At 40.1% G+C, this 16,422-nt stretch overlaps 1 protein-coding gene and 1 pseudogene across 5 annotated transcripts in view; both read left to right on the top strand.

Annotated features, from left to right (window-relative positions):
* Positions 1-16,422, top strand: part of ERLIN1 (ER lipid raft associated 1) — a 66,620-nt gene that overhangs the window by 41,792 nt on the left and 8,406 nt on the right. For 2 of the 5 annotated variants that reach the window (XM_058697469.1, XM_058697470.1), the window contains exon 13: positions 14,296-14,405. In XM_058697469.1, the coding sequence (XP_058553452.1) occupies positions 14,296-14,366 (71 nt within the window). In that variant the 3' untranslated portion in view covers positions 14,367-14,405. Of the gene's footprint in view, positions 1-527; positions 2,362-10,889; positions 11,021-14,295; positions 14,406-16,422 lie in introns of those variants that run through there. The other 3 variants (XR_009252522.1, XR_009252521.1, XM_058697471.1) reach the window with 3 other exon arrangements.
* On the top strand, positions 650-2,361 carry LOC131493649 (histone deacetylase 2-like; annotated as a pseudogene).

The raw sequence follows: 16,422 nt of genomic DNA, 5'->3' as shown, positions 1-16,422 counted from the left end.
CCAAGGAATTTGTTTTTGCATACTTTTGTCTGTTGATCTCCCCTTTGTACTATAGACTTTTCCAAAACAAAATGTACCCATTTCTGTTTTTTGCAAACTGTTAACCATTATTAATTTTCTGATTTCTGAAGCCAGGGGCCATCAAAAAGATCTTGGTCACTTTCTCTTCTTTCTTCCCCTCTGAAATTCAGAGCCCCACATATCCTTGCTTCTGTGGAGGAGCTGGTTGGCTGGCTTCCAGTTATTATTCCCCATAAGGTCATACAGACAACTTAGGATTGGTCAGCACACATTTTTTTTTCCTTTTTATCCTATCCAATCATTTTATTGGTAGTTTCAAAACTAACAGTTGATATGTTTTGCTTCTAATTACAATGATAAGTGTTCAACATAAAAAATGGAAAATGCAGAAAAGCAAACCAAAAAAATAAAAATGTTACCCTACAGAGATAATCACTGTCAATATTTTACTATATACACTAAGTGCTCTTGAGCTCTCCTGTCACCCTCTTCTCTCCACCTTTCAGCCTGCCCTTCTCTCCCGCACTGCCAACCCTGAGTTGGGTTGAGGCCACAGCACCAGAGGGAGAGGAGGAGCCAGAGCTGGGAGCCAGCTGTGGCCTGGGAGTACATGGCCTCCTATTAGAAAAGTGGCAAGAAGAAAGTCTACTACCAAGATGGTGACATTGGAAATTATTTTTATGGACAGGGTCAGCCTATGAAATCTCATAGAATCCTCATGACCCATAACTTGCTGTGAACTTATGGGTTATATAGAAAAATGAAAATATACAGTTCCCATAAAACCACAGCTGAAGAAATGACAAAATACCACAGTGATGAGTATCTCAAATGTCTGCATTCAATAAGACCAGGTAACATGAACATGTCTGAGTATCGTAAGCAGATGCAGAAATTTAGTGATGGAGACAATTGCCCAGAGTTTCATGGACTCTGAGTTTTGTCAGCTTTCAACTAGTACTTGGGGCTTTGAAGTCAAACAAACCTCAAACCGATACGGCTGTTAACTGGGCTGGAGGATTACATCATGCTAAGAAATCCGAAGAATTAGGATTCTGTTATGTTAATGATACTGTACTTGCCACCCTTGAATTACTGAAGTATCACCAGAGAGTCTTATATATTATTGATATTCATCATGGTGATGGTGCTCAAGAAGCTTTTTATGTAACAGACCATGTAATGACTGTATCTTTCCATAAATATGGGGAACACTTACCTGGAACAGGAGACTTGAGGGACATTGGTGCAAGAAAAGGCAAATACTCTTGTCTATTTTCCAATAAGAGACGGTATAGATGATGAGTCAGATGGGCAGCTATGTAAGCTTATTATCTCAAAAGTGATGGAGATGTATCAGCCTAGTGCTATGGTTACAGTGTGGTGTGGACTCACTGATGAGACTTGGTTGCTTCAATCTGATGGTCAAAGGTCATGCTAAATGTGTAGCAGTTGTAAAAACTTTCAATTTACCATTAACTGATGCTTGGCATGTGGGGTGGATAGACAATCTAATGTTGCTTGATATTGAACATATAAGACTGCAGCCCACCCATAATTGTGAAGTTTCCAGTGAATTGCCACATAATGATTACTTTGAATATTTTGGACCAGTCTTCAAACTGCGTATTAGTTCTTCAATCATGACAAACCAGAACACCACAGAATTTATGGAAAAGATAAAACAGCATTTATTCAAAAATTTACACATGCTACCTCATGCACGTGGCATCCAGATTCAAACTATTCCAGAAGATGCTGTTCAGGAAGACAGTGAAGACAAAGATGGAGAAGATTCAGATAAGAGAATTTCTATTTGAACATCAGGTAAATAGATAGCTTGTGATGAGGGATTCTCAGTTCTGAGGAGGAAGGAAAAGGAGATCGTAGAAATGCTATCATAAAGAAAAAGCAAAGAAAGCTAGAATCAAACAAGACAAGAAGGAAACTGAGGGCAAAAAAAAGTAGATGTTACGAAAGAAGAGAAATCCAAGGACAAGAGTAGTGAAAAAACAAATACCAAAGGAGCCAAATCAGAACAGCTCAGCAACCTTTGAATTAGAGTTTCACCAATTTCAGAAACCATAAAAAGGAGAGAAAAGGAAGAATTTTTTTTTTCTTTTTGAAGACTTCTGATTTCATTTTATACTAGCTTGGCATGGACTATTTATTTTCAAAATGGCTTGTTTTTGTTTTTGTTTCTTGTGGCAAGTTTTATTGTGAGTTTTCTAATTATAAAGCAAAATTTCTTTTCTCCATCATGCTTTATGTAATAGTATTTAAAATTGATGTTACTCTGTCCAAAAATCGATCTATTAAAAGAAGTAACTGGGAGGCGCATGGGTGGCTCAGTCAGCTGAGTGTGCGACTTCGGCTCAGGTCATGATCTTGCAGTTCGTGAATTAAGCCCCACATCAGGCTTGCTGCTGTCAGCACAGAGCCTGCTTTGCATCCTCTGTTCTCCTCTCTCTACTCCTCCCCCATTTGCATTCTCCCTCTCCCTCCCTCCCTCAAAAATAAACATTGAAAAAAAAGAAGTAATTGGACTTTCTGAGCTGATTTTTCCATCCTTTGTAATTCTCTTTATTAAAAAACAATTATACTTGGAGGAAAAAACCCACAAAACTACAGTAATTAATACTGTGTGACTCTGGCATACAGATAGACATATAGATTGAAGATACAGAAATGGATCCAGAAATGAAACCTCACATAGTCCATTGATTTTCAACAAGGGTATCAAGACAACTTAATAGGGAAAGAATAGTTATTTCCACAAATGGGGCTGGGATAACTGGATATTCACATGCAAAAGAATGAAGTTGGACCTCTTCCTTAAACCATACACAGAAATTAACTCCCAAGTGGCTCATAGACCTAATGTAAGAGTTAAAACCATAAAACTCTTAGAAGAAAAATAGGAGGAAATCATGACCTTGAGTTAGGCAATAGTTCTTGAAATGACACCAAAAGCACAAATAACAAAAACAAGATAATCTAGACATCATCAAAATTTTAAACCTTTGTGCTTCAAAGGGCAGCATCAAAAAAGTGAAAAGATAACCCACAGAATGGGAAAAGATATTTGCAAACCATATCTGATATGGAACTTGTACCCAGAATATATAAAGAACTCTGGTAACTCAGCAATAAAGACAAATAACCCAATTTCAAAAATGGGCAAAGGGCTTGAACATTTCTACAAAGAAGATATATGAATGGCCAATAAACAAATGGAAAGTTCATTAAGATCACTGGTTACCAGAGAAATGCAAAGCAAAGCCACATGGAATACCACTTTACACCCACTGTGATGGCTAAAATAAAGACAGATAAGAACAAGTACTTAAATAATATGGAGAAGCTAGAATCTTTATGAATTTCTGGTGAGAATGTAAAATGGTGCAGCCACTTTGGAAAACAGCTTGGCAGTTCCTCAAAATGCTAAGCATAAGATTACCATATGACCAACAATTTTGCTCCAAGGTATATATACCCAGAACAAATAAAACCTATGTCCACACAAAATCCTGTACGAGAATATTCATAGTAGCATTGTTCATAATAGCCAAAAAGTAGAAACAACCCAAATGTCTATCAACTGGTGAATGGATAAACAAAATGGAATAGCCATACGATGGAATATTATCTGGCCATAAAAAGGGAATGAATACATGCTACAATGTGGATAAACCTTGAAAACATGCTAAATAAAAGAAGCCAGACACAAAAGATTACATATTGTATGATCCCATTTATATGAAATGTCCAGAACAGGCAAATCAATAGAGACAGAAAGCAGAGTCGTGGTTGCTTAGGTCTGGAAAGTGACAGCAAATGAGCACAGAGTTTTGGGGGCTGGGGGTGAGCTGATGATAATATTCTAAAATTAAATTGCAGTGATGACTGCACAACTGTTTTCTAAAAACCGCTGAGCTGTACACTTAAATGGATGAATTTTATAGTATGTGAATTATATCTTAATAAAACTTCTTTAAAAGAAAGAATATATATACAAGCCCCAAATTATAATTAGAACAAATTGTCCTGATAAAATAGAAGCATGATGACTGGAAAGTACTTCATGGCTCATAGGTGTCTTCTAAACCCTGCCTCAGGATATGCAGTGTCAAGACTCAGGTTCAAGACAATATCCCAGCAGAAGGCATGCTGGAACGTCAGAAGTATGGGATTGAAACAGGCCAGTAAGAAGAAGGGAAATTTCCTAGTACCAGGCACCAACCAGAACTGGAAGGAATTGGGCTACTTACAGGGAGTCAGTCAACAGTCCAGTCTAGAGTTTCCAAGGGGCCTTGGTGAACTCAGGCTAGACAGGCTGATGTTGATGTATGAGGAGGATTTGATTTCAGGCATAGGTCTTGTCAGGTAAATAGTAGGTATTTCTACACATTTGCAATCACAATAAGAAGGATTTAGGGCAAAATACCTTCGGCCTTAGTGATGTCAAATTTTAAATCCCAAGACTTTTACATAATTAGATCCAAAAGTTATATTCAGAGCGATCATTTCTAGTTCTGAATTTTTCCTGAAGCTGGACTTAACTTTATATTTATGATTGTTTGGGATGAAATATCTCTCATGAATTTCCATTCTCAGGGCTCTTATAAGCCACACTCAAGAAGCTTGCTCAGGCCTCTCCTTCCTACTTTCGTTCCCTGTTAGTTTCTAACATGGAAGGGATCTGTTGATCTTCAGTGATGCTCCTGTTGCTCAAACTGAAAAAAATTTTCTTGCAGTCTTAGATGACAATTTTTTATCTTTAGCATTAGTGCTTACTTCAGGAGGGAGCATAGAATAGAACAGAGCTAATAACAGGTTTTCAAATCTGATCATTTGTGACATTTTCCAGCTGTGTGACTTGGGGCAGGACCAGACTTTCTTGATCTTCATATAAAAAGTGGAATTGGTAACACCTACCTTCCAAGGTTAGGAGATTGAGGATGAATGAAACGTATGTATTTTCTCTGACAATTAGAAGGAGCTCATATGTGATGGTTTTTTACTCTCAAGTCACTGAAAATTCTCCCATAGTCAATGCAAATTTAAGTTTTTAGCTATTCTTTTTTTTAAGTTTATTTATTTATTTTGAGAGAGAGAGAGTGGGGTAGGGGCAGAAAAGAGGGGAGCAGGCTCAGCGCTGTCAGCACAGAGCCCGATGCAGGCCTTGAACTTACGAAGCATGAGATCATGACCTGAGCTGAAATCAAAAGTGAGATGCCTAACCAACTGAACCACCTAGGTGCCCCAGTTTTTAGACATTCTTTGTAAACCATTCATTGCTTTTTCCCATTCTGTTTCCTGGACTCGTGTGAAATTCCAAGCTGAGGCACTATTCAACCAATTAATACTTGTTATTATATTTCTCTGGTATAATAGTGACATTGGGTCTCTCTTATACTTCTCACTGTAATACTGTATTTCTCTGAATTTAAGATGCCATCTGTTTGAAGATACGTCTAGTTTCAGAGACATTAAAATGTGAAATAAGAGCACATATAAATATAGTTGCCCCCTACTACTTTTGGACCCATGGTCCGTTGCTCAAAGTCTGATGTACATTAGTCCCTTCATCCCAGATGACCAGATCACTTAGAATCAGGCTTCTTTTTTTTCAGTTAACCTTCTGCCTGATACCGTGATACCTGATATGATGTCATATCAGTAAACACACATTACATTAGTTTTTTTTCAAACTCAGAACCACTTTACTCCAACAAGGATAAGGATTACACAGGTACAAGCTATTGACAAATTAGGCAATACTGGTACACAGAACAGATTTCAGAGTCCATGCTGTGCGTGCTTTCCACTGGCTGGAGGGCAATCTGAGTCAACATGTCACTGAACCAATGATTGCCCTGTTGGAATTAGGGTTCGTGGGGGCATATGGAAGAGCCTGGTTTTCTGAAATTCCACTTAGTCATTTCCTGCCCTGTTCTAAAGTCAACAAAATGTAAATGCAGAGGAGGTAGTTCATTATTTGTTATTGCTTTTCAACATTTGTTTAATTCTGTTCTATAATTCACGTATAGGCTAGGGACTGGGAATCCTGAAACAAAATATTGCCTCTGGGCTTAAGGACCTTATATTTTAATCAGGGAAGACAAACAAGTAAGCCAACAATTACAGCATAATACTATGTAGAGAAGTGTGCACAGAGTTTTATGAAACATAGGGAAGGACACTGAATCAGACTAGGGGTAAGTGAAAGGAAAGATTTAGAGAAAATGATGCCTAAACTTAGATTTGAAACACAAATAGGAGGCAGATAGCTTCCAAGTGGAGAGAGAGAAGGTATCAAACCTCTTTTCTGTTGGTGTATCTTACCATAATTTTTAGAGATTGGAGGGAAACATGTAGAGGCTTTGAAGGATTGTGGGTTGTTTGGTATGGCTAGCAGGAAGGAAAGGTGTTGGGGAAGAGAGATCTGATGTGGGACAGGCAGTAAACACAAGGCCATAGAGAGCCTGGTTGGCAGGGAAAGAGCTTGAACTTAACTGAGGAGAGTGGAGAACCAAAAAAGGATCTGAACAGTGATGGGAGGGGCGAACAGGAGACAAGGTGTGGTTTGCGCCAAGAAAAATGTCGCTGGCTGCAGTGTGACACATGCAGTGGGAGGAGGTTGAGTCCGAGGCAGGAAGGCAGATCCAGTCCAGGATGAATGAGAACAGAACTGAGACAATGGCGGTAGAGGTGAAGAGCATGGGGCAGCTGTGAGGATGGTTAAGAAAGAGAATGGAGAGGGCTTAGGGAGTGAGGACATTTGGGAAATGGGTGAGAAGGGAGAACTTACAACAGTTCCCATGTTTTTGACTTGGGCAACAGGTGGTGCCGTTTCCCAAGAGGAGTGGCTAAGAGACACTGTGTTTAGATTCGAAGGGGTTGCATTTGAGGTCCCTGAGGAACAAGCAAAAGGGGAAAGCATCCTAGTCAAGGAGATAAGAAATTAATCAATACACCCAATGTATACATAGCACTCCATAGTTTACACCAAACCTTTATCTATAAGTGAGACATGACTGGAGCCGACAGCGTGGGGGTGAGGTCTGAGGGGAGTTTACCTGGAGGAGAGCAGCCAGCCTGTCTAGGGAGCACAGAAATCCGGCACTGGAGGTTGGGGCTAGATTCAAAAACTAGAGGAAACCCCAGAGGATTTTTACCTTCTGCAAAATCCTGAAAGGGCTGCATTTAAAAGAAAATGAATTCAAGAGTATTTATCCTGAAAAACTGGAGTTAAAGATAGTAGGAAAAGGGCATTTTGGGTTCACCTCTAACTCTTGAAACCAACTGAAAACAAAATAAAATAGCAAAGAGTTAAACTTCTACCTTCAATAAATAAGGAACATGTTACAGAACGAAACTGTAAAGAATGACTGCCAGATGAAATTAATTTTGATCTAGAATATGTGAGCACACAAAGCCAACACATTCCTGCACAGACTCTGAGAAGGAGATCACTTTACCTAAAATGAAGTGTCGTGTTCCTGGGGAGTGCATCCAGTGACCCTCCATGGGTAGCATGCCAAGGTCTAAGGTGGATCAGAGATGATCAAATGTTCTGCAGTATCTGTCCTCTCTTTTTATTGTAACAGAACTGATTTTTAGCTGGGCTTATGGCTGTCTGGGACAAAAACTACATGTACCAGCTTCCCTTCCATGTAGGCACGACTATGTGACTGCCTTCTGGCCTGTGAAATGTAAGTGGAAGCCATGGTGTAAACCTAGGAAGTTTGTTTTTGTTTTTATTTTTATTTTCTCAGCAGCTTTATTTATCATGCATACACCACATACAAGTGGAATCATGCAATAATTAGGTTTTTGGTGACTGGCTTCCTTCATTTAGCATAATGGTTAAAAGGTTCATCCGTGTTACAGCATGTACGAGTACTTCATTCCTGTTTATTGCTGAATATGTATAAACCACATTCCGGCTATCCATTCTCACTGGCAGTGTGTGAGAGTGGGAAGTTTGCTTTTAAAGGAAGAAAGTGGGCTCCTTCTTGGTGGCTGGAATGTCTGTCCAGGCATCAGCACAGCCTTAAAGCTTGGAGAGTACATGGCTTTTTATGAGGACTCTATTATCAAGACCTGTGGAATAGAAAAGACGCTGACAGCCTTGATTTTTATGGCAGGTTTTGACCAGTAAACAAAACTTATTTTGGACAAATACATTTTGGAAAGGTATCAACCTAATATCATGGAAAGAATAACTTGTATCAGGTTTAAATTGCATTTCTGTTGTCTTTTTGTGTGTGTGTGTCTCCACAAATTTGTTGTTTAATATGTAATGATGGGAAACAATAAACTTAGTTTTTCTTCTGAAGAAAAAAAACAGGGGGAGGGAGGAAGGGAGAAAGAGGAGCCACAGTTTTTTAACAATGATGATAAACATTGTACCATTTTAAATCTAAACGACAGCTCAACACTTGTGAGAGTTATGGACACAGAGCTGAATATAAATTTTACAGCATGACCAATAATGTGACTAACAGAAATCTGGAGTCATTAGACTGCAAAGGAGCTTTTAGGAGAAGGGAAAACTCACTTCAAGTTTGGGGTGGGGCACCTGGGTGGCTTAGTCTATTAAGCATCTGACTTGTGATCTCAGTTCAGGTCTTGATCTCAGTGTTGTGAGTTCAAGCACCGTGTTGTTGGCCTCCACGCTGGGTGTGGAGCCTACTTAAGAAAAAAAAAAAAAGAAAAAAAAAAAAAAGCTTTCTGATGGCTTCTCCTTACTCTTGGAATAAAATCTGAACCCCTTGCCACACGAATAAAGTGTGTGCCACTTTCCTATTCTCCCATTGGATGTGTGGCCTCCTTGGTCTCCAAGCTCCTACACTGGACTGGCTCTCCAGTCCCGAGAGCAGCCATCCCTCACTGCTCTGGGTGTGTGCCCTGTCTCCACATCTACCTGGACTGCTCTCTGTCCCCAGAGAGTCCCCTGATTGACTCCTTTGATGATGCAAAGCTCAAGTCAAATGTCACTTGCACAGGCCATCTCTGATCCCCAAATGGAATCAGCCACCCCAACTCACCCTAGCCCACCTTGGGCCAGTCTCTATCACCACATACTATTTTCTTCATAAATAAAATCTGAAAATATCTCCATCATTATGTATTTATTATTTATTTTCTACACACACACACACACACACACACACACACACACACCATGAGAGTGGGGATCTTACCTGTCTTACTATCTATCCCCATACCAGAGTTTAACACAAAGTGTTGACTATATTTTTGTGGAATGAATAAATGAACAAACAAAAAGCTCTGTTACCACATGGACCAAATAGTTACCATCTAACAATGAAATATGGGGTTGAAAAACATAACAGCATCACGACCACCATCCCTTAATGATTTCTATGCTTTTTTTTTTTAATTTAGAGCCATTATTTGGCATTTTATTTCATCTTACAAAGAGATATTTTTCTAAAGGCAAGCAATTCCTTCAGCTTTATTTCAACTTCTTTTTCTTCTGTTAAGTCTGTTAAGACCCTATGATCCCTTTTTTGGAAAATTATTCATCTGTCCTTCTATCTGTGAATTCATTCATTTTAACAAACATTTATTGAGTACCTAGTATGTGCTAAGCAGTATTCTAAACATTGAGGACAAAGCAGTGAAAAAAACAACTCAGTGATCCTGCCTTCCTGCAGCTTATATCTTAGTAGTGAATACAACAAACAAAAAAAAGGAACAAATAATTACATAATATGCCTCTAGGTAATGATAAGTATTACAAAGAAGAGTCCAGTAAAGGGATAGAGAATGGGAAGAGATAGCAGCCTGGGACTAGTTTAGGTGGATAGGAAGGTCAGAGCCAGCCTCTCTAAAGTGGTGGAATTTGAGTGTGAACTTAAATGATGTAAAGGGAAAAGCCACACAGATTTAGGAAAGAGCATTCCACGCAGGGAAAATAGCAACTAAAAAGGCCCTGGGGCAGAAATGAGCTTAGTATGTCCAAGGAATAGAAAGGACATTGTGACTGTTGCTTACTAGGCCTTGATGTCACTTTAAGTATGATGGGAAATTACTGAACTATTTTGATTTGGAAAGTCATTTGATTTATGTTTTAAAAACTCTGGCTATGATGTTGTTAATAAAACTAGTGGGGCAAAAATAGAAACAGGAAAATATTCAAGGAGGCGGTTGTCATTATCCAAAGAAGAAATACATGGTGAGGCTATTGTCATCATTCAAGCTAGAAATGTATGGTTACCTGGACTAGGATGACAGTGGTCAAGGTGAGAGAAATAGTCAGTTTCCAGATACATCTTAAAGCGGAGTCTGTATAACTTGGTGACATGATGAGTAACATAAAAAGAGGGGCACCTGGGGGGCTCAGTAGGTTAAGCGTCCGACTTTGGCTCAGGTCATGATCTCATGGTTCATGAGCTCTCATTAGTTCGGGCTCTGTGCTGACAGCTCAGAGCCTGGAGCCTGCTTTGGAATTGTCTCCCTTTCTCTTTGCCCCTCCCCCGCTTGCACTCTGTCTTTCTCCTTCTCTCTCTCAAAATAAATAAACTTAAAAAAAATTTAAAAAGAGGCATTGTAGATGAGTCTCAGGTTTTGACCTGAGAAATTGGATCAATTGTGGTAATATTTCCCAGTTTGAGGAGGCAGATGAGGGAAAGAGCAAATTTAATTTAAGAGTCATCCCAATGGAATTGCCTGTCACCAATTGATAGTAGGGGTTATTCTCAGCTGATGGGGTGTGGGGGTAGCATCTTATTTTTTTCCTTGTTCTTTTCTGTATTGTCTGCATTTTTATAACAAACATATTTCATTTTTACTTAAGCATATAAAGTCATTTTTAAAAAAGAATTATTTTCAAGGTACCCTTAAGAACAGGAAGCCAAATTGGAGGCAGTGTCATGATATAACCAGGCCAACGTGACAGAGGCATTCTGGCATTGTGGAAAGCTTTGGAGTCAGACAACGAATTTAATCTCCAGATTTGCCAGATGTAAGTTGTATGATCTGGGAAAATCATTTAAATTTTAGGGGTTCTCATATATGTAAATGGGATATAATGGTCCCCTTAGGGGCATGTGGGTGGCTCAGTCACTTGAGCATCTGACTCTTGATTTCAGCTCAGGTCATGATCCCAGCATCGTGGGATTGAGCCCCATGTTGGGCTCTGTGCTGAGCATGGAGCCTGCTTAAGATATTCTCTCTCTCTCTCTCTCTCTCTCTCTCTCTCTCTCTCTCTCTCTCTCCCCCCTCTCTCCTCCCTCCCTCCCTCCCATTGCCCCTTACCCTGCTCATGCTCTCTCTCTCTCTAAGAAATAAAATTAAAAGATAATAAAATAAATAGGAGCTAAGACCAAGCCTAACTAGGGAGAGGCCTCTTTAGGTGAGAGGATCAGGGGAAGGTCCCATGTGACAAGCTGTGAGAAGAACAGTCCAGCAAGGAGCATTGGTAGGAGCTTGGTCTCTCCTGAGGACCAATATTCTTTACTCTCCATGCTTGGCCAGGTCCTCTTTGCTCTGCTCTCTCATAACACTTAAACCCCAAATCTATCTCAGAGAGTGATTGGTGATTTGAATGGCGCTGGATGTATGATTCATCTATATGTCTAGCCCACTAATGTTTATTAAGCAGGGTTAAATGACATTGAGACTGTCCTGCAGGAGCTCAGAGTTACTGCTGGATGATAGAAAGAAATTTTAAAGTTTAAAATTTAAAACCCACAACCTCTGCCTTCTCTCTCTGTCTCTGTCTCTGTCTCTCTCTCTCTCTTCCCCCTCCTTCTCACTCCCTCTCTCCCTTGTCTAGGGTCTAGGGAGGAGTAACAGCAGGAGGAGGACTGCTGCCCACTTCCCTGCTTAATGTTAACATCCTTCTACCCCTCCTCAATCCCTTACAACTTTTGGTGAGCTCCTTTCTTTGCTCACATGTCCCTGGTGGGACCTTACTTCTGCTGCATATCTGTACTCACTGGAGCTAGTTGAGTAGGATGTTGGGCTCACTGCGCTGAAGGGTGCTGAGTTCAGGCCCTCCTCCACTACTTAGTTGTGTGACCCTGGGAAAATCCCTCCTCTGAAACGGGAATTACAGTACCCTCCTCCCCAGGCTGTCGTGGGGAATAAATAAGGAGCTAGTTGGCACCCTGTAAAACAATGTAGAATTGTGAAGTAGTGGAGATTTCTTGGACCAGGCAGGGGGTAACTGTGAGGATACTGAGAACCCAGGAAAGAGGAAGTGCCTAAAATCTGCCCTCTTTCTCACATCTCATCACTGTGGCTCTGACCCTCCCGCCTTCGTCTTTCACTCTTGAGGACCCTTGTGATCACACAGGGCTGGGCCAGGTAATCCTTCTGTCTCAAGATTAGCTGATAGGCAGCCATAATTCCATCTGCAAACTTCTTTGTGCCTTGCCGTGTAACATCACACACTCCCAGCTTCTAGGGATTAGAATGTGGACATTTTGGGGGGCCTATTATTACACCTGCCACAGTGGGAGACAGGACCTTCTGATCTAATTCAGTGCCCACATACTCTCCCAAACCCAGCAAAGCTGTTACATGACCCAGCTCAGTGGTCCCAAGTGAATACATACATCATGTCCCCCACAGTGTTGTGTTTGTTCAGCCATAGCTTTGAGGACAGGGACTGCCTTTTCTGCTATTGATTGTCACGTCACTAGAATGTAAGCACCACATGAGCAGGGGTCTTTGTTGGGGTTTATTCTATATCAAAAATAATAAGTAAAGCCATTAGCCTTTAATGGTAAAGGCCTTATGTATGTATTTGTTGAATGAATGAATTGTATGCCATCATCTAGCATGGTCTTGAGCACAGAATAATTGCTTAATGCTGCTGCTATTACTATTAATCTGCTAATCATATGTATGGAGCCCTTACTGTGTGCCAGGCACTGTGCAAAAGGCCTTACGTGTGTTATCTTATCTGATCCACCCAACTCATGAGGAAGGACCTGTTTCTTCTCCATCCTATACAGAAGGAAATTGAAGTTTAGAGAAATTAATTAATTTGCCCAAGGTCAAATGACCTAAGAGGGAGTTGAACTTTACTTAAAATCATATCCTTATGCATTATGCTAAGTGAAATAAGTCAAAGACAAATACTGTATGATCTCACTTATATGTGGAATCTAAAAAAGCCAAGCTCATAGAAACAGAATGGTGGTTGCTAGGGGTTGGGGAGTGGACGAAATGAGATGTTGGTCAAAGGATACAAACTCCCAGCTGTAAGATGAATAAGTTCAGGAGATCTTATGTACAGCACAGTAACTGTAGTTAACAATACTCTATTATATACTTGGAAAGAGAGTAGATCTTAAATATTCTCGCCATATGCACACACATACAAACACACACACACACACACACACACACACACACACACACTAAGATAAGTGAGGTGACAGAAGTGTTAACTGACCCTATCGTGGTAATCATTTTGCAACATATACATGTATTGAATCATCACATTGTATACCTTAAATGTACACAATGTTATGTTAATTATATCTCATTAAAGCTGGAAAAATTTTTTTTTAATATCATATCCCTCTGACACTCAGACTCCTTCCACTTCTAGTTGTTTTGAGAGGCATTGCATGCATTCTGGCTTTAGGACATGTGTTCCGGTGCTCAAAGTGGAATCCCAGAGAAGTGCCAACCTCAGCTCTGATATATAGAGGGTTCTCTGTTTACAACAACCCAAAGTGCAAACAGGCAGGGAGGGTACATCCCTCTCCTAGAGAAGAGGAGTCATCTGTGTAGCATGAGTGAGGTCCCCTAAGAGCTATAGGCACATTTGCCAGAGAAAGGGGAATTCTTCTACCGAGGAACAATTTGGGCTTATCTGAGGGCCACTAAGCCAAGCCTTCAGTTGTCACAGTAGGTATTGTCCTAGAAAAAAGGCCTAATGTGTGACAGCATCCGTAATGCCTTCACAGCCTTCTCTCTTGATTCACCACCTGGGGTGTCCGGATCTTATCAGATACCATGGGATTTTAGTAATGGGCGTAAGGCGGCAGCCCTATGCCACTACGAATTTGGTGTTTATCTAGGGTCAACCCTCTGGACCATTTGTGGGCCAGGTTGGCCTGGATATACAGTGTTCACCCGATATATCTAAGAAGGAATAGTGGTCTTTACTGACAGGTTATAAAAGCATTGGACTTCCTTGGGAAAGTTTGCTAGAGATAGAGCAGAAGGATGCAAGATGAAACATCATTAATGGGTTTGTTCGTTCATTCATTTAACAAGGGTGCATCTATGCCAGGCTCTGTGCTAGAGGCTGTCGGCCATCCGAGATGACAGGACCAGGGTGTCAGTGAGCCTGCACTATATCCTAACACCCACCAGGCACATAGTAGGTAAGTACATTAATAGGCAAAGCAATAAGAATTGGAAATACAAAGACTGATTGTAGTAGCAATTGCAAGGGGAGGTGAGGAAGACCCAGGATTGAGAGCTGGGTCGAGGCACCTGGGGAAACAGCTCAAGCAAAAGCAGGAAGGCAGGTGAAGAGGGCATGCTCAGAAGACAGTGTGTGGTGTGCTGAGTCTGGATGACAAGTCACACCTGGACCATGTAGGAAGGCCTTGAGGACCAGGCTGAGGCCTCTGGATTTTAACACTGCAGCACATGAAGATCTACTGAAACTTTGTTCTTGGAAAACAGGTGTAATTTATATACCATAAAATTCACTCATTTTAAGTGTACAATTCAATGAATTGTGCAATCATTGCTATGATCCAGTTTTAGAGCATCCTCATTGCTCCAGCAAGATTCTTCATGCCTATTTACAGTAAATCCCCATTTCCATCTCCAGCCCCAGGCAATTGCTATTTTGATTTCTATCTCTGTAGGTTTACTTTTGTATGACAATTCCTATAGGTGGAATAATTTAATATGTGGTTTTTCATGTTGGCTTCTTTCGTCTAGCATAGTGGTTTTGGAGTCCATCCATGTTGAAGTATTCAGTTATATGGTTATACCACATTTGATTTATTTATTTACCGGTTAATGCACATGTGGGTAGTTTCAACCTTTTGGCTATTATGATTAAGACTGCTATGAACATTCTTTTTTAAAAAAACATTTATTTATTATTAAGAGACAAAGAGAGACAGAGCATGAGCATGGGAGGGGCAGAGAGAGGAGGAGACACAGAATCCAAAGCAGGCTACAGGCTCTGAGCTGTCAGCACAGAGCCCGACGCAGAGCTCAAACTCACAAACTGTGAGATCATGACCTGAGCAGAAGTCGGACGCTTAACCGACTGAGCCACCCAGGTGCCCCAAGACTGCTATGAACATTCTTATGTGCAAGTCCTTGTTCTCTTGCATAAGTGCCCAGAGTGGAGTTGTTAGGTTATATAGTAAATTTATAGTTAACTGTGGGGGGAGGGACTGTACTTCATTCTTTTTCTTTTTTTTAAAAAAAGCAGCTTTGGTGAGATCTAATTTGTATACCATAAAATTCACCTGCTTTAAGTATACAATTCAGTGAATTTTAGTAGATTTACAGAGTTGTACAATCTAATCTTGGAACACTTCTAACATCTTAAAAAGAAACCATCTGCCCACTTATAGTCATTCTACATTTCCACTCCCAGCTCTATGCAACCTTTTATTTACTATACATTTGCCTTTCATAAACATTTCATGTTAATTGGATCATATAATATGTGGTCTTTTGTATCTGACTTCTTTCACCAAGCATAATGCTTTTAAGGTTCATCCATGTTATACAATATGCCAGTACTTTATTCCTTTTTATTGTCAAATGATATTTCATTTTTTGGATGTTCCATATTTTGTTTATCTGTTCACCAGTGAATAGACATTTGGATTGTTTCCACTTTTTGTCTATTTTAAATAATACTGCAGTGAACATTCATGTACACATTTTGTGTGGATGTATGTTTTTGTTTCTCTTGGGTAGATACGTAGAAGTGAAATTACTGGGTCATATAGTGAGTATAAACTTAACCTTCTAGGTAACTGCAAAACTGTTTTCCAAGGTGGCTGCAACATTTATTTTCCCATACGAGGGTCCCAGTTTCTCCCTATTCTCACCAACACTTGTTATTGTGACTTTTTGATTATAGCCATTGTAGTGGATGTGAAGTGATATCTCATTGTGTTGTATTTCCTTGTGACCAATAATGGTGAACATCGTTAAATGTGCGTGCGTATTAGCTGTTCATATATCTACTTTGGTGAAATGTCTATTCAAATCTTCTGCCCATTTTCGAATTGGGTTGCTTTATTATTGTGTTGTAAGAGTTCTTGATGTATTCTGGATATATTGTCAGATTTGTGAATTGCAGTTATTTTTCTCCTGGCCTGTGGCTCATCTTTCCATTTTCTCAATGGCAACTGTTGA

The sequence above is a fragment of the Neofelis nebulosa genome, chromosome 13, assembly GCF_028018385.1.
Source record: "Neofelis nebulosa isolate mNeoNeb1 chromosome 13, mNeoNeb1.pri, whole genome shotgun sequence".
Taxonomy (NCBI): Eukaryota; Metazoa; Chordata; class Mammalia; order Carnivora; family Felidae; genus Neofelis; species Neofelis nebulosa.
The sequence above is the reverse complement of the archived record's forward strand: the minus strand, read 5'-3'. Positions and strand labels throughout refer to the sequence as shown.